The sequence below is a fragment of the Chiloscyllium plagiosum genome, chromosome 3, assembly GCF_004010195.1.
Source record: "Chiloscyllium plagiosum isolate BGI_BamShark_2017 chromosome 3, ASM401019v2, whole genome shotgun sequence".
NCBI classification, from domain to species: domain Eukaryota; kingdom Metazoa; phylum Chordata; class Chondrichthyes; order Orectolobiformes; family Hemiscylliidae; genus Chiloscyllium; species Chiloscyllium plagiosum.
Window position 1 is genome coordinate 3,715,016 of NC_057712.1, and position 18,991 is coordinate 3,734,006.

Below are 18,991 nucleotides of genomic sequence, written 5' to 3' on the forward strand. Positions count from 1 at the left end.
ATGATGGTTGGAGGAAGAGCGCCTCATCTTCTGCCTAGGAACCCTCCAACCACAAGGCAGGAACGCGGGTTTCACCAGTTTCCTCATTTCCCCTCCCCCCACCTTGTCTCAGTCAAATCCATCGAATTCAGCACCGCCTTCCTAACCTGCAATCTTCTTCCCGACCTCTCCGCCCCCACCCCAGTCTGACCTATCACCCTCACTTTGACCTCTTTCCACCTATCACATTTCCGACCCCCCTCCCCCAAGTCCCTCCTCCCTACCTTTTATCTTAGCCTGCTGGACAAACTTTCCCCATTCCTGAAGAAGGGCTTATGCCCGAAACGTCGATTCTCCTGTTCCCTGGATGCTGCCTGACCTGCTGCGCTTTTCCAGCAACACATTTCCATCTCTGATCTCCAGCATCTGCAGACCTCACTTTCTCCCCAGCTACATTTAATCAGCTGGTTTCAGGTGAGAATCGGAATAAAATGAACATAAAAACCTAAGTGCTGAAAACCTCAGAAGTCACACAACACCAGGTTATAGTCCAACAGGTTTACTTGAAGTCACAAGCTTTCGTCAGGTAAAAATCTCAGAATAACGTTAACAAACACTGCAGATGCAGAACTGGTCAGAACCATGAAAAGATTAATGTGTTGGAGTTGTGACATCTTGACAGAATCTTGGTCTTGTTTCCCAAGCTACAAATTCGGAGCATTCAGGTCTTGAGTCTGACCCTGTTTCTGAACAGAATTATCTAATTAAACTGCGTGGGGATCTCAAGCAATCTTTTTTTTAAAAAATATATATATGTCTTTAGTTTCCCATTAAGGTATCTTGTTATAAATGGTTAGTAATACATTAGGCACATTGAACATACCATTTCTCTGATGCAGGATTTAAGCCTCTCCCTGTCCAGTTTTGTCTTTCCTGCTGCACTCTGATCCTTATTTGCCAGTGACACAAAACGGCTATAGGGAGAACAGAAAATGTTCAGATAGAGAGTGGATTTCTCTTCAAGTGGCTTGGATGAACAATAAACAATGAAGTTACATTATCCACTGTCAATCTCATTTATAATGCCCACTATCAGGCATCAGCAGTGCCTCAAAGCACTTCATGATTCCATAAACAGCATTAACCTCCTGGAGGAAGGTATTACACAGGATATAAAGAAAACTGCTCACTCTCCCTCCAACAGGGGCATGGGGTCTGCCGGATTCATCAGCAGCAAGGAGGCCTGACCTCAGGTTAACACTTCAAGAGAAGGTCAAAACCTGTGACAATGCACTGACCCCTTGATGCTGATCTTGACCTAAACCCAAGTCCCCACCAGCTGAGTCAGATTAACATGAAGGCAGGCTGTACTATGGGTGTATGGATAATGAGGAATACTGACTTTTCAATACAATATAACCCTGGGATGAACATAGACAATGCTGAAAAATAAAACAGAATTTAAATTATAATTGGAACAAAGAGCAATTAAATTATAATTGGAACAGGCATCACAGTATGTTGCTTATTTCAGATGGCGGTTGAAAGATTTTCAAAATTAAACTGCTAAAGCCATCCTTCAATATTTTACCAAGTAGTTTTGTTATTGCTGATAAATCTTAGAAGAATTCAGAATTGGTAGACAGACCAAATTGACATAGAGGCAAAGCTATCTTTATAGCAATGAATATTATTGTTTATTAAACTAGTCTGTAGTGTGTAGAAGTAACACCGGGGACATCAAAGTAAGGGGAAGCAGGTTTAGGACTGAATTAAGAAGGAACTTGTTCACCCAGAGGATTGTGAATATGTGGAATTCCCTGCTCAGTGATGCAGTTGAGGCTTCCCCATTAAAGTTTTTAAGGCAAACATTGATAGATCTTGAACAGTAAAGGAATTGAGAATTATGGTGAGCGGGCGGATAAGGGAAGCAGCGTGTACACAAAGAGCTGCCCTGATCTGACTGAATGGCGAAGCAGGCTTCAGGGACGACATCGTCTGCTCCTGCTACTATTCCTTATGTTCTTATTCATCTCCATCTGTACCCACGTGCAGCCACTGCTCAATTCCTCCAGGACACCTCGGAGCCGACGCTCTGGGTGGGGTTTCTCGGTCTTCAGGATCTCCTGAACATCATTGAGGCCTTCCTCCTATTGGCAGGAATTGGAGTATATTAATTAATACAGCAGCAGTAACAGAGAACAAGACAAGCAGTACAGTGCTAACTCTATCAGAATATAACACTTCACTGGTGACCAACTCTTATATAGGAACAACTTCATGGTTGAAACAATTCTTAAGAATGTTTTAATGTATCAATTACCCTTGAAAAAACACCACACAAAACTGGGGTGGCTAAATGGCATTCTTTTACGACACCTATACTGGATATAACTTTAATTATATGGGAATACAATGGGGCAGATGTTTGTCTTTGGGATGGGTCATTGGAGTTGGGAATTTTTTTTTAGCTTAGATTTAATATCCACCTACTCCAGGGCTTTATAATAACATCACTGCACAGGTTAATTAGGAAATGTAAAAACTGTTGAGAAACTCAGCAAGTCTAGCAACATCTGTGGAAAGAAAATGCAATCAACATTCTGGGTCGAGTGATCCTTCATCAAAACAGGACCCAAAACATTAACTCTGCTGCCAGACCTGGTGAGTTTCTCCAGAAAATTCTGTTTTTGTTTCAGATTTCCTGGATCCGCTGTTCTTTGTTTTAGTAGAAAGCGATGTCATGTGCTTCCAGCTTCTGTGATTGATACTTTGGAGATCTGCTTTGTTGACATTTTCTGAATTGGAGCAACAGCTGTTTCTGAAAGGTGATTATAAGTGGGTGTTTTTAAAGCAGTATCACCTTTACTGTATGGTTCATCGATTCCATATGGAATGTGTACTTTGACAGAGAAGTGGCAGGAGTTAGCACAGGATGGTATGTGGAGCCATCGGGGATGAGTAGGGCATTGAATTGACATGGAGGATTGTGCAGGATTGGAGGTGAGGTGTGGGGGGGATTATGAGTTTGGGAGCATGGAGTTTGCGAGTTGGGCATTTAATGTGACCTTTCAAAATGTGTGTGTGTGTCTGTGTCTGTGTGTCTGTCTGTGTCTACGTGTCTGTGTGTACATGTGTGTGTCTCTGTGTGTATGGGGCAGGGGGGTGGAATTTGGTTTCTACTGTCACTTTTAAATCTCACATTCTGAAAACTTTGGAAGCATGAAAATCTCGGTTATGGTGTGTATGGTGTGGTGTGGTTATGGTGTGTATGGTGTGGTGTGGTTATGGTGTGGTGTGGTTATGGTGTGTATGGTGTGGTGTGGCTATGGTGTGTATGTTTCATCTTCCTGTGACATTCATGGTGTCTCCAAGCACATTACCTACATGGTAATGTGCAAGGCTGCAGTAACTGTGGCCTCAGTCTAAAGGCATTACTGTCATCTTTTAACAAAAATCTTGTAGGAAATTTGGGGAGAACTTTGTGAAGAGCAGGAGGACAGCCATTGGTGAATACCCTTCAGATTGGCTTCTTTTCCCAGTCTGCCCACTGTAGGCCTCACCTGCCAGTCAGCCCAGTGTGGGATTCACTGATTGTAAATGCCAGTTGACACTAATTTGGTCATTCTGCTCACTGCAGATTTTTTTTTGACCTCCTAGTGTTAGCTTCAAGCATGCATCTAACTGATCTCTGTTCAGCTCCCCAACAGATTTACCATTGCTCCCTGGACTGGTTACACTGGGATTGCAGGACTGACCACAGCCCATTCTCCAGACGGTAACAAGATGGACGCCAGGCCCTGATGTCCCAAGTGACCTAACTGACTGTGTCCAAGGCCCTGGACTGATAGCAGATGTTGCCACTGACTTACTGTTCCAGGACCGCACAACTGAAAGCTGTGTCCCTTGACCTGACTAGACTTTGAGACACTGGAAAAGCACAGCAGGTCAGGCAGCATCCAAGGAGCAGGAGAGGCGATGTTCCGGGCATAAGCCCTTCATTCCTGCTTCTCGGATGCTGCCTGAGCTGCTGTGCTTTTCCAGTGCCACACTTTTCGACCCTGATCTCCAGCATCTGCAGTCCTCACTTTCCTCTTGGCTTTGAGATACGGCATTTGGTCGAAGCATGTGCAATGTGTTTGCTGGGTACACTGCTGGCACATAGACAGGTCAGAGATCAACATGGCATGGTACCCTCCCAATATGCCCAACCCCTAGACGGAGCTCTGCTGGCAACCATGACAGCTGACTAGATTAGTGTCAGTGCTAAAAGGCACATCATCAGTAAGTTCTGACTGAGAGGAAAATGTGTAAAAAGGCATGACCATGAGCATTTCACCGTGAGCGATGAGGGAGAAAGCAAGGAGCCCTGTGAGAAGGATCTTGTGTGCACAGTGACAGCAGCATTCTAATGAAAGGTACAGTAAACCCACAGTGTAGCACTGAGCTGCAGAACCAGCTTGAAAATGGGAAGGAAGGCCAATATAACATTGATCCTCCAGCTGGGTGTTGCACCTGGTTTGGAGATACTGGTGTTGGACTGGGGAGTACAAAGTTAAAACTCACACAAAGGCTTATGATCTTATACTCCACAAACACCTGATGAAGGAGCAGCGCTCTGAAAACTAGTGCTTCCAATTAAACCTGTTGGACTATAACCTGGTGTTGTGTGATTTTTAACTTTGCTTTCAGGGACTGGTGACTCAGCTCCTTTTGTACATCAGCCTTTCCCAGTTTATCACTATTAAAATAATACTCCACCATTCTGGTTGTCTGACTGAAGTGGATAACTAACACTTACCCTTACTCGACTGAGGCAGGGTCACTCAACCTGAAACATTAACTCTGATTTCTCTCCACAGATGCTGCCAGACCTGCTGAGCTTTTCCAGCAGTTTCTGTTTTTGTTTCTGATTTTCAACATCCACAGTGTTTTCGTTTTTTTATTTCAATGTATTTACCAGATATCAACCTGTCGAAATCTCCTTAAAATCTGCTTTACACCCTACTGACTATTCTCAATCCGACCTGATTTGTGTCATCAGCTTACTTGAAAATATTATATTATTCCTTTAAAATTAACTTGCTATTTCCCTATTTTATCTACAGGTAGTTCTTCTATAACGTGACTGTTGCATTCTTGTGCAACCCCACATGATAGAAAAACGGTGCTTTAGAAACAGTGCTGAAAGTGGTGGTGATGTAATCATGTCACAGCCAACACACGGCTTAAAGGTTTGTGCTTTAGAAACAGTGTCCCCAATTCATCAATCACAGTACAGCAAATTCGCACCTTATAGCAGAATTACCTTCTTTTTTTCGTCTTTTAGTACCTTACATTAAACATATTCAGTGGAAATTCATTAAATGTTGTTCTTTGTTTGGCCACTAGGCACTATGTATTCCTGATGAAGGGCTTTTGCCTGAAACGTCGATTTTCCTGCTCCTCGGATGCTGCCTGAACTGCTGTGCGTTTCCAGCACCACTCTGATCTAGACTCTGGTTTCCAGCATCTGCAGTCATTGTTTTTACACGAGGCACTATGCGAAGGCAGGCAGTCTGTGATGACCAGCAAAGGCTGAAATCCACACCTGGGCACTGGGGACCTTGGGAGAACAAACTGCAGTCCGAACACTATGAGATATATGTCGGATACATCGGATATAGGGTCTTGCAGTGCAGTGGTAGTACACCTACCTTTGGGGAAGTAGGTCCTGATTCAAGTCCCATCTCCTGTACAGGTGTGTCATTACACTTCTGAACAAGCTCATTAAAACTATTTTGTATTTATCCTGAGTATCGGAACAACAAATGTCCAACACTCAAACTCCTTTATGGTACAACAAACCCTCAGAGTAAACTGCTTTCCAAAACTATAATTGCCTTTGTCGTGGCTTCAAAGCAGAAACTGCATGTTCCAAATCGCTACAGCCAGCCAAAACTCTCAGTGCACACATGCTGCAGGAGTGATTTGATTACACCTGAGGTAATACACATGGTGTTGTCACTGGCTATATCTACCATTCACTTATTTTTCTCAAATAAAAATGCAAATGAAAGCAAAAAATTACAGTATGCAGAGAGTCATGATGTGGAGGTGCCGGAGTTGGACTGGGATGAACAAAGTCAGAAGTCACACAGCACCAGGTTATAGTCCAACTAGACGGAGGGTACCAGGCAGGGATTAAAGGAATTCTCCTGAGTGTATCTTCCTTGTAAATCATTTCTCAGTTTTTGAAAATGGTGAGAGTGACTGTTCCCTGGCAGAGCCAGAGCATTGTGGGTGGTTCACATGGGGAGGAAGAAATGTGAATGGCCATTGGTGGTAGGGGATTTGTTAGTGAGGGCAGTAGGCAGGAGTTTTTGTGGCTATTGATGTGACTCCAGGATTGTTTGTTGCCTGGCAGTGCCAAGGTCAAGAATGTCATGACATGACAGCAGGGCATTCTGAATGGGGAGGGTGAATAGCCACAGATTGTGGTCCATGTTGGTACCAATGATGAAGGCAGAAAGAGAAATGAGATCCTGCAACCAGACTTCAGGGAGTTAGGCAGGAAAGACTTCAAAAGGTAGCAATCTCCAGATAATTCCTGAAGATATGCAGTAGTGAGGATGGGAACAGCTCAACGGCATAGTGGCTGCAGCTTTGGTGCAAGAGGGAGAGCCTTTAGATTCCTGAGGCACTAGGACCATTTCTGGGGCAGCAAGGATCTGTTCAAATTGGACATCTGAACAGGAACAACATCATTGCAGGGAGGTTTGCTAATGCTGGTGGGGTACTTTTAAACTAGATTGGCAGGGGAAATGGTCAAGGGGAGGGAAGGTGAGCTGGAGTTAAAAGTTGAAAGACTGGTACGTTCTATTGGAAAGCCGAGGAAACCATCACCGAGATTAGAAAGTGAGTTTAGAAGGCTGGATGGAATATGGAGCTTGAGGAATATGATTATGGAGTATTCAGATGAAACATAGAGGGAAATAGAAGAGGCGGTATTGCCAAAACAGTCATGAGAAGGGATGCTACTTTGGAAGGATCGCTAAAAGATGCGGTATGGGAAGGTAAATAAGACACAAAGGAGCAAGCACACTGTTTATGTGTATTATAGGTCCCCAAACAAACAGAGAGGAAGAGAGAGAGAGAGAGAGATAGAGGAAAAACATGTCATCAAACTTCAGAGAATTGTAAGAATAATAAGGCAGTAATGTTCAAGGATTTTGATGATACAATCTCAGCTGGGATTGTTTTAGTCTGCAAGATAGGGAGTGAACAGACTTCCTCAATTACATCCAGGAGAACACTTTATCCAATTTGTGCTGGGGCTGATATTCCAAAAGGGGCCTCAGCAGATGAAACATATATCAGTACGGGAGCATTTTGGAGATAGTAACCATCACTCAGTTAGAAGGATAATTCGAGTAAGGATAAGAGGAGGCCAGGAATAAATGTTCTAAACTGGGGAAAGACTAATTTTTCTAAGATAAGACAAGATTTGGCCCATATGAACTGGAAGCAGCTATTTGCAGATAAAACTGTGTCAGGTCAGTAGGAGGCACTCGAGGAAGGAGAGTACAAAGTCTATATGTTCCTTTAAAGGCAAAGTGTGGGACCAAGACTGGATAACCCCGAATATTGAGGGATATAAAGGTTAAGTTTAAGAAAAAAAAAGAAAAGCTTGTGGAAGATATTGAGGACTCAATATGAGAGTGTCCCTAAAGGAGCATAAATAGTGCAGGAAGGATCTTAAAAAGGAAATTAGAGAAGCTAAGAAAGTGCATGAGAAAATATTGGCACGTAGCATTAACGGAAAACTGAAAGGAGTTGTAAGTAAGTAAAGAGCAAGACAATATGTAGGGAAAGACTAGATTCCTTATGCACCACAGAAGAGAGAAGGAGAGTGAGAGAGACTGAGAAAGAGAGAGAATGAGAAAGACAGAGAAAAGAGAGAGAAAGAGGGTAACAGAGCGTAGGAGAGAGAAAAGAGAAAGAAAAACAGAGAGAGAAAAAGAGAAAGAGAGAGAGAGAGAAAGAGAGCATGTACTGGCTGGTATAGCAGTGGAGTGGAGAAATCTGCTGGCCTGGAGGACTGCTAACGTCATCTCCTTATTAAAAAAAGTAGCAAGTGTTAGACCAAGAAGCTATAGGCCAGTCAGTCTAACCTCAGTGGTGGGGAAATTATTGGAAAGAATTCTGAGGGACAGAATATACCTGCACTTGGAGAGACAATCAGAGATAGTTAACATAGATTTGTTAAGGTAAAGCTGTGTTTGACAAATTTGATTGAATTTTTTTGAAGAATTGATGAGTTGGCCCAAAAGGTCTGTTCCTATGCTGTACACCTCTATGTAACCAGAATTGTTGACAAGGGTAATACATTTGAGGTGATCTCGGTGCACTTTAGCAAGGCTTTTGATTAGATCCCTAAAGGCAGAATGCTCATGGAAGGAAGAGCCCATGGGACTAAGACAAAGTGACATTGTGGATCCAAAACTGACTGAGAGGCAGGAAACAGAGGGTGATATTAAAGTAAGGTTTCTCTGACTGGAAGCCTGCAGGATTCTGGAGAGTTTGGAACTGGGGCCCTTGCTGTTTGTGATGTACGTTAATGATTTGGATGTAAACTTGGGGCTATGTACAAAAAGTTTGTGGATGACACAAAAATAGGCCAGATGGTAAATGATGAGGAGGATAGTTAGAAACTGCAGGAGGATATTGATGGATTGATTAGGTGGGCAGATTAATGCAAATGGAATTCAACATGGAAAAGTGCACATGAGGAGGACTAACAAGGAAAGGGAATACACAATAAATGGTAGGTCCTTGGATAGTACTGAAGATCAGAGGAACATTGCTGTGATTTCCTGTGGATCTCTGAAGGTAGCTGAGCAGATAGATAAAGTAGCTAAGATGGGATAATGGGTACCTGCCTTTAATAGTTGAGGCACAGAATACCAAAGGCAGGAGATTATGCTGGAATTGTATAAAGCTATGGTTAGGTGATGAATGGATTACTATGACAGTTCCAGTCACCACACTGTAGGAAGGATGTGATTGCACTGGAGGGGGTGGAGAGGAGATTCACCAGGATTACTGCCTAGCCTGAAATTTTGAGCTCTGAGGAAAGATTGGAAAGGCTGCAAGTGAAGCAGTGAAGGTTGCGATGGGACCTTATAGACATGTATAAGGTTATGTAGGTAGAGATAGGGTGGGTAAGGCAGCATTTTCTCTGTTAGTAGAGGGGTTAATAATTGTGGTCATAGATTAGTATGGGGTAGAAGGCTAAAAGCAGAGTGGAGGAGAAAATGTTTTCACCCATAGGATGGAGGAGACTCAAACTCCTGCAGCATTCAAGCAGAATTTAGATTTTCACACACTGCCATGATCTCCAGGGCTGTGGGCCAACAGCAGAAAATGAGATTAGTGTAACCAGATCTTTGTTACTTGTATGGACACTATGGGCCAAATAGCCTCCGTGTGTGCTGTAACTGTCTCTGAGTCAATGAGATTAAAAACTGAGATGGCCTATTATCAAACGAATCAGATCCACTCTTTGTACATAAAGTAGTTGGCACCATGCTCCATCTTCATCTTTTGCCAGCAGTATTTTTAAACATTTCACCCTACAAATATTTTGATGAACAGTGGATCAGAATGATATATGGCACAGAAAGATGTCATTTGCCTCACTATCTGTGAATTAGGTCATAAACCACAACCAATTACTGGATCACTCATCTGGCAAATACCAGACTGTGTGCGACTGTTTTCAGATCAAGCTCCTGAGGAGAAAACAAAATGATACTGGAACGCTAACCAGCTTGTCTGCAATTTTGTCCATGATGTTTGCATTGTAGAGACGTCTTCGCTGGTCTTGCCACCAGCTTTTGATGTAGGTGCATGGCTTCTTTTCAAAGTATGGCAAGTGAAAGTAGTTTCTGAAAATAAAGAAGTCAAATCAACAGATCTTTACTATAATGGATACTGCTTTCTTCTGCAGCATTCACAATTGAAAAATTACACAAAACTAATACCATCATTCACATCTTCAGCAATATTATTCACTGTGCTTAGAGCAGGTTTACTTCCACAGGCTGAACCATTTTATTTCGTATTAAAAATAACTGACTTGGACAAGCGGCATTGTACCCTCAGTATCTCCAGTATTGTGCCCTGTATTGGTTGCTGTCTGATTGGCACCATAACGGCATGGCTCCATGAAATAACGTACCACTATGATGTGAGAATGATATAATATTCTGATGTTCTGTTACTGTCATGCTGTCACACTGAAGGTGGCTCATAACACAAGGACAAGACACAGATCATGCAGTAATGAAGAATGCAACAAACTGTTATTACACAGTCTGATAGCTACATTTGTTCATTTCAATCACAGGCACTTGCATGGCTGGGCTCAAGCTGAATGATTCAGATGTACTGTGGTATGTTCCCCTCAACGTGCCAGGCTGCAAGAGGACAGAACTCAACATGATGGAGATGGAAAGCTTTATACATGCCATGATACAGTGATGGCATCATGAGTATGTCTATTTCTTTATGTGATCGATTCAGATTTCCAGGTGCTACAGGTCCAGATTTGACAAGGTGCTACACAGGAGGCTGTGAAATAAGGTAAAAGCCCATGGTGTAAGGGACAAGGTACTGGTATGGAGAGAGGATTGGCTGACTGGCAGAAGGCAGAGAGTGGGGATAAAGGGATCATTCTCATAATGGCTGCTTGGGAGTAGAGTTCCTCAGAGGATCACAATATTCACATCATACAATAATGATCTGGGTGAAGGGACTGAAACCATTGTTTGTAGGTTTGAAGATAACACAGAGATAGATGGAGGGTCAGGTAGTGTTGAGGAAGTGAGGAGGCTGCAGAAGGACTTGGCCAGGCTGGGAGAGTGGGCAAAGAAGTGACAGATGGAATACAACGTGGGAAAGTGCAAGGTTATGCACTTTGGTAGGAAGAACAAAGAAAATTAATAGTCTACTTTCTAAATGGGGGAAGAAATCTGAGGCTCAAAAGGACTTGGGAGTCCTAGTTCAGGATTCTCTTAAAGTTAACAGGTGGTTCAGTTGGCAGTTAGGAAGGTAAATACAACATTCCGGCAATAGTATTGAAGATTTGTGCTCCAGAACTTACAGCTCCCCTGGTCAAGCTGTTCCAGTGCAGTTACAACACTGGCATCTACCCGCCAATGTGAAAAATTGTCCAAACTATGTTTTTACATAAAAAAAAGCAGGACAAACCCAACCCGGCCAATTACCGTCTCATCATTCTGCTCTTGATCGTCAGTAAAGCGATGGAAGGGGTCAGCAACCGTGCTATCAAGCAGCACCTGCTCAGCAATAACCTGCTCAGTGACGCCCAGTTTGGGTTCTGCCAGGGCCCCTCAACTTCTGACCTCATTACAGCCTTGGTTCAAACATGGACAAAAGAGCTGAATTCCAGAGGGGAGGGGAGAGGGACAGCCCTTGGCATCAAGGCTGCATTTGACCAAGTGTACATCTAGGAGCCCACGCAAAACTGGAATCAATGGGAATCTGGGGGCAAACTCTCCAGTGGTTGGAGTCATACCTGACATGGAAGATGGTCGTGGTTGTTGGAGGTCAGTCCTCTTGAACTGTCTTACCTGTCCATATTCCTTCCCATCTATCCACTCCACACTCCTCTCTCACGCTTTCACCATTACCCCCACCTCCACCAACCTATCGCATGCTCAGCTACCTTCTCCCCAGCCCCACCCCCCCTCCCATTTATCTCTCCACCCCCTCGGCTCACAGCCTTATTCCTGATGAAGGCCTTTTGCTCAAAACATCGATTCTCCTGCTCCTCGGATGCTGCCTGACCTGCTGTGCTTTTCCAGCACCACACTCTCAACATCATCAATAAGGGACAATCTAACCACCACCCCTTAGCATTCACTGGTGTTGTCATCATTGCATCCCACACTGTCAATATCTTGAGAGTTATCACTGATCAGAAGCTCAACTGGATTCAGCACATAAACACAGTGGCTACAAGAACAGGTCAGAAGCTAGGAATACTGTGGTGAGTGACACATCACCTGACTCCCCAAAGCCTGTCCCCCATCTAATTGAAATTTAATTTTGATGTGAATCACCAGTGTTGGTATTGTTGAACTCTGAAATTGCTTATTTTACTGAACTTTGTTGATTATATAAATAAATAAGCAGTGAAGAGGGAACAGAAAAGCTACAGAGGAATAAAAACAGGCTGCATTGTTGCAGGTGAATGAATGGGCAGGAATGTGGAATACAGCGTAGCACACTGTAAGGTTATCCACTTCGGTCAGAATAAAATAAAATAGCCAAATATTTACTGAATGTTGGGAGGCAGGTAAATGTTAATAAGAGGAGGAAGAAGGATTTGAGGAAGGGGATTAGACAACCATAGTCAACCAGGAAAGCTAACTGATGGCATCAAATTGAAAGAAAGGATGTGGCAAAGATAAGAGTAAGTTTGAGGTTTGGGGAAATTTTAAAAACCATAAAAAGCATAAAAAACAAAGGGGGAAAAAATAAAATTTGACCTTATTTAGATTTATAAGTAAAACAGAAGCCACCATGAACACAAGCTATTTAGAGAGTGAGGCTGGGGAAATAATAATGGGGGAACCAGGCAATGGCAGAGGAGCTGATAAATACTTTGCATCAGCCTTCACAGAAGATGCCACGCTGTGGAGGTGCTGGTGTTAGACTGGGGTGGGCAGCATCAGAAGTCACATGACACCAGGTTATAGTCCAACAGGTTTATTTGAAATCACAGGCTTTCATGACTTCACCTGATGAAGGAGCAGTGCTCTGAAAACTTGTCCTTTCAAATAAACCAGTTAGACTATAACCTGGTGTTGTGTGTCTTCTGACTTTGTTCACAGAAAATGATATCAGTAGCATTTCAAATGATCAAGGGGCAAACAGAGGAAAATAAATATCACTGGAGAAAAATTGCTAGAGAAACAAACGGGGCTAAATTCTGATAATTGCCCTGGATCTGATGGGATATACCCCTGGCTATTAAAGGAAGGAGCTGCAGACACAGGTGGATGCACTGATTGTAATCTTCCAGGAATCTGGAGATTCTGGAAGAGATTCTGGAAAAGTCTCAGAGTATTGGAAAGCTTCCAATGTAACACCTTTATTCAATCCAATTAAATTATATTGCTCTTACACTGATACAGCCATAACGTTTCTTACGTCAAATCATGAGAAATGTCATATAGAAAAACATTTCTATGTTTGGATCAATAATTTAATAGATTGGTGACATTTTAAAAAAAATTAACCAATTTTTGTTATTAGTCTATTCAGAGATGTTATTACACACCTCTGGAGCAGGTGAGATTTGAACTCATGCCTCCTGGGATGTTGCAAGTGAGCCACAAGAGGGCCCCTAGGTCAGTGACATTCTCAATTTTGCATAAATAGTTTCAGCTACAAAAAGCTGAGCAGTGTGCGAATGTTTGAGATAGAACTGTGGACTGTATTTTGGTAAAATCCTGGAACACGGTTTGAAAGGCTAGTCATTCTGTGCTGGTCGTATTTCTCACCCAGTACAATTGAGCAATATGAAGTCAAATTCTCATCTTGACTTTCTTCTAACATTAAGATTTAGTTGCTATTCAGAAGCCAGTGAGTACAAATCCTGCTCAGTTGTGCTTGTTCAGAGCTTTATTACACCAGCAGAGGGTGGTGGAGAGAGAGAAAGCCACATCTGAGTAACACTCTGAGCATTTGGTCTGTGAGATTCTCTATGTGAATGAGTGCTGGAGCAAATAGTTGAATACTGACTCATTACATAAAGAGCACAGACCTGTCAGTTATAACCGGTTTCATTGGTGGAGTGCAGGAGATGGGTTCCAGGTCGCCATCATCATCGACTTCATCTTCACTTGAGTTCTGGAGAAGTTCGGACTCCTCCTCGTCAGTGTCCCCTCCCCCTTTTCTCTTGCGAACAGCTGGCTTGCTTATTCCATCAATTTGGTTCCCATAGTTACCTGGAGAGAAGCAGAGTGATCATATTTCTTTGCCTCAGATGAAAGGGAAACTTAAGATGATAACGATAACTCATGTAATGAAAGCTCCCCTGGTTCATTGATGCATTGTGAAATTAGGTATTGTACCGAGTCAGGTTTACCAGAATGTTGCCAGATATGGAAGTTTGAGTTATAAAGAAAGGCAGATAGGCTGGGACTTCTTTCACTAGAGTGTAGAAAGATGAGAGGTGACCTGATAGAAATTTACAAAATAATGAGAGTATGGATAGAGTTCATGGTAGTTGTCTTTTCCCTAAGATGGGGACTTTCAAGACCGGGGGCACATCTTTAAGATGAAAGGAGAGCGGTTTACAAAAGACATAAGAGGCAACATTTTTTACACAGAGGGTGGCCCATGTGTGAAATGAACTTCCGAGGAAGTGGTGCATGTAGAAACAGTAAAACAGGGTTTAAAAGACATTTTGATGGATAAGTGAATAGAAAATGTTTGGAGGCAGGTGGGAGTAGTTTAGCTTGGGATTATGATGGGCATGCACTGCTTGGATCAATGTTTCCATGCTGTATGATTCTGTGGCTCTGTGACTCTGAATCACATAAGGAGAGATTCAGATGACCAAATGCTTAGCTAAAGAGGACTGTTTTAAGAAAGATCTTAAAGGAGGACAGTATTATATAGACCTCCATGATGTAAGGAGCAAATTCCAGAGCTTTAGTCCTAGCACATGAACACACAACCATTGATGCAGGAGTTATAATTGGAAATTCACAAGACACTGGAATTAGAGTGGGACAGGTATTTCGGGGGGTTGTGGGGGGTGGAGGAGGCTATGGAGATAGGGAGGTGCAAGACAGTGGAGGGATTTGAAACCATGAAGGAGAATTTAAAAATCAATGCATTCCTTGAACAGGAGTCACCATAGGATAGTGAGCATAGGGGTGAACAGGACTGAGTACAACTCAGACATTGACAGCAAGGTTTGTTTTGAAGTCCCCATTCCCCACAAAATCCAAAAACTTTAGACTTTGTTGCCCAGCAAGAACTTATTTATCTCCGCCTTAAAAATATTTAATGTCCCCACCCCCACAGGCTTCTGAGGCAGAGTTCAAAAGTTGTTGGGATGGGTTGAGGGGAGTGAACATTTCCAATGATAAGGGGAGAGATTCAGCATCGTCAGGAGGAGACCCTGATGGGGCGAACATATGGTCAGGGTGCAATGTGGTTAGGGGTGGGAGGATGGAGGAAGATGCTGATTAATGTGGGATGGGGTTGTGTTTGTTCTTCTATTTTTCTGCTTAATTATTGCCCTGAGATTAGAAATGGCAGGAAGGTGGGCTAAATGCAGCAAGCCCAAGTTCTCCACATGGAGGTCAATGTTAGAAACAGGCCCAGGCAGCAGATTCTACCCACTGGAGTTCAGATATCTGGGGAAACATGGTGTATGTGGCAGGTTGGCACTTCCTCGGGGTCCTGAGACATGGCAGTGTAGAATGTCTCACTACTTGCTTCAGGTATCATCAGCAGATTGAGCCATAGTTTCCATCTGCTTAGAAATTTGGTTTCCAAAAAAACTGGATTATTTCTGGTTTTCTTTGCAAACCAGAGTGTGGCCCTAATGAATCATAATTATGTTTCTGTGACCCTGGGGTATGCCGCAAATATTTTCCGATGCAGGAATAATGACCTGAATGGCCTTCCTCTGCACCAGAACAACTCTGTAAAAGTGACGTTGACTTTAAAGCGTCAGAATAAATTTTTGACCTCGGAACGTATTATGTGAGTGTGAAATTGCTCATTGTACAGTGGATTTTTCATCCACTAATTTTAACCAACTGAAATCAGAGATCCACAATTCCACAAAAACTATTTTCCACTCTGCAGTGGATTACTTACACCACACTCACCGATTGTAACTTCAAAATTGACTGGTTTATCTCCAATTCTCCTGTCAAGCATTGTTGATTCCAGGAAGGCGCCAAAGAGAAAGAACTCTTCCATCTTCCCTGTAGCAAGCTGAGATTAAAAATTAAAACATGGTAACACTATTTAGGAGTTATATTGCCTTGCAAAGTATTTGATTTGGATTTTTCAGGTAAATGCAAAACTGACTAATCTGACAAAACTGATACTTTCTGAAGGAGGGAAGTGTCCTGAGGAAGGGTCACTGAACCCGAAACATTAACTCTGAATTCTCTCCACAGATACTGCCAGACCTGCTGAGCTTTTCCGGCAATTTCTGTTTTTGTCAAACAGTTTCTGAAATCTGAGCAAATGTGCTGAATAGTGGGACACAAACACCCCTCCATTATACACCTTCAAGTGAGATGTCTGAACCTCAGAGAGTCTGTCAGGGGACCCCGGGGTCAGTGTGGTTAGCAAGGCTCTAATTGGTGTCAACAAGTTTCTTAACCACCCTCCTCTCACTTATCTCTCCACCCTTCAGGCTCTCTGCCTGTATTCCTGATGAAGTGCTTTTGCCCGAAACGTCGATTTTACTGCTCCTCGGATGCTGCCTGAATTGCTGTGCTTTTCCAGCACCACTCTAATCTAGATTCTTGTGAAATGTCCTGATGAATGCAAGATGAAAAGCTATAACAATACTCAAATTTTGTACAACCAAACAACTATAATAAAAGCAAAAGAGAAAAGCTGACAAAGGGTCAGTTAGACTGGAAACATCAGCTCTTTTCTCTCCTTACAGATGCTGCCAGACCTGCTGAGATTTTCCAGCATTTTCTTTTTTGGTTTCAGATTCCAGCATCCACAGTAATTTGTTTTTAACTATAATAAGAGGCCCAGGATGCTTCACAGGAGAGTTATAAAGCAAAACTAGACACTGAGCCAATTCAGGTGATATTAGGTATATGTCCATAATCTAAATTAAAGGGTTTTTGAGTCTACATGGATTTTAAAGAACATATTCAAAAATAGAATTGGAGAGATTTAGGACGTGGGGCTCAGCGTTTGGAAAGCCGGGACATAGCCTCTAGTTTGGGAGAAGTAAAAATCGGAGATGCTGAAGGAGATTAAAGAGATAGGGAAGGCAAAAATCCTTGGAGAGAGTTTGAAAATATGACTGAAAGTTCTAAAATCAACCATTGTTTAACTGGGAAATTACATCAGTCAGCGAGCAGAGGAATGGTCAGTGAACGGGACTTGGTATGAGCAAGGACAGACTATGGAATATGGAACAAATCCTTCTCCACTGTCTCAATGAAGGCAATCGTCTTATTTTCAAATGGGATGACATCTTTACCAATTAGAAAAGGGAGAATCTTTCTATATATATGACAAAACATCACAGGACGTGGTGAATGCTGACTAGGTTTGTTTGCAACTAATTACCCTTGAGAAAGTGGTGATGATTGTCTTCTTGAACTATTGTCATTCTTGGGACGTGTATACACTCACAATGCTGTTAGGAAGGGATGTATAATCGTTTAATAGATAGTATTTTCCAGGGTTCAATTATCGCAGTATATGACAGTGTAATATTTACAAGGTAAATATCAATGGTTAGCACTGCTGCCTCACAGCGTCAGAGACTTAGGTTCAATTCCAGCCTCATGCGACTGCAAACTCCACACAGACTTGCCCCCTGAATCTGTATGGGTTTCCTCCCACAGTCCAAAAATGTGCAGGTTAGGTGGACTAGCCATGGGAAATTGCCATAGTGTCCAGGGATGTGTAAGTTAGGTGGATTAGCCATGGGGAATGCAGGGTTACTGGGATAGAGTGGGGGTAGGTGAGTCTGAGTGGGATGTTGCTTGGAGAGTCAGTATGGACTTGGGTCGAATGGCCTGGGGATTTTGTGACTGATTTCTTCAGCATGAGCTGGAAAAATAGGATGACTTTAAAATCCCCACTCAGTTCCCAGAGATGGTACTACTTACATCTGATATCTGTTGTATTGACTCCATTTGAACATCAGTGGAGCTCATTATCTCCGGGGAGGCTGTGTCTAAGATTTCCATACCGATGCAAATGAGTAAGCGGGCTCTAAAGGAAACACCTTCACCGAGACCCTCGTTTAAATCCTGATGTTCATCCATTAGGGTGTAGTTACGAGTGGACCCATACATATTCACCCAGGAAGGACCAAAGGTGGGCAGGAACCCTGTAAAGGGAACATCACATGTTAATGATACGTCCAACACTGTACAAGAGATTGACAAATTCTAATGGAGGAGATTGTAAAGAATTTCGGAAACATGCCTTTTGGATTCTGTTGCAGGACAATCAAGAGAAATGGTCAGATGTAAAGCACTGGTTTACCTTTGTCTCCATCATTTGAAATCTTTCTCAGGTCAACAAAATGCGTTCCTATAGCAACTTCATTCACTTTGTCGCAATCTCGGATCTGGATTTTAATTCGTGTGCAGAGGGGTGGAAACATTTCAGTAAATATGATTTGCTCATTCCATACTGGTTCATACGTGCTTTTTTGGACACTTGTTTTTCCCTGGCAAAAGAATAGACAATTGGTTATTGGTGGGTTTGAGTTACTAGGGTAAAACAGCACAGAACTAATTGCTGTTCGAGTAATTAACTGTGATTTGAATAACAATTGTGATCAGTGAGAACAACTATTTACAGAACTAAGTCAAAATAAACCACATTTTGAAACTGAAAATCAGTGACTAACACTCCACTAACAATTGGCAGGTCTGTAATGTCATCACAATTTAAGGAAAATGTAAGTGGCGCATTCATTGTTGAGACAGTTCATTTCCAGTTCTGATTTTGCTTTCAAAATTTCATCATTTGCATCTATCAAGTGTGGTAGGTGAATGACTCATCGGAACTGTATCGAAGGCTTTGTTTAGTCCAGAACATAGAAGAAAACTATGTTGTCTTCAGCCTACACAACAAATCCTGACTGTGAAAAGAGAGCAGAATTCTGATTAAAACTATTCTCAATGCTGCAAGTTTCAGAATATCCAAAATATACATGCAAAAAATTGACACAGTTTGACACTTGAAGAGTATCCAA

The 18,991-nt window shown here is 42.5% G+C and overlaps 1 protein-coding gene across 8 annotated transcripts in view; it reads right to left on the reverse strand.

The window, feature by feature from the left end:
* The window catches only part of otofa (otoferlin a), a 373,830-nt gene that overhangs the window by 103,575 nt on the left and 251,264 nt on the right, over positions 1-18,991 (reverse strand). For all 8 annotated transcript variants that reach the window (XM_043676366.1, XM_043676329.1, XM_043676363.1 and 5 more), the window contains exons 15-21: positions 18,274-18,460; positions 17,892-18,115; positions 15,903-16,011; positions 13,817-14,000; positions 9,788-9,908; positions 2,029-2,129; positions 863-953 (exon numbers count right to left, since the gene is read on the reverse strand). In XM_043676366.1, coding sequence (XP_043532301.1) covers positions 863-953; positions 2,029-2,129; positions 9,788-9,908; positions 13,817-14,000; positions 15,903-16,011; positions 17,892-18,115; positions 18,274-18,460 — 1,017 coding nt within the window. The remainder of the gene's footprint in view (positions 1-862; positions 954-2,028; positions 2,130-9,787; positions 9,909-13,816; positions 14,001-15,902; positions 16,012-17,891; positions 18,116-18,273; positions 18,461-18,991) is intronic.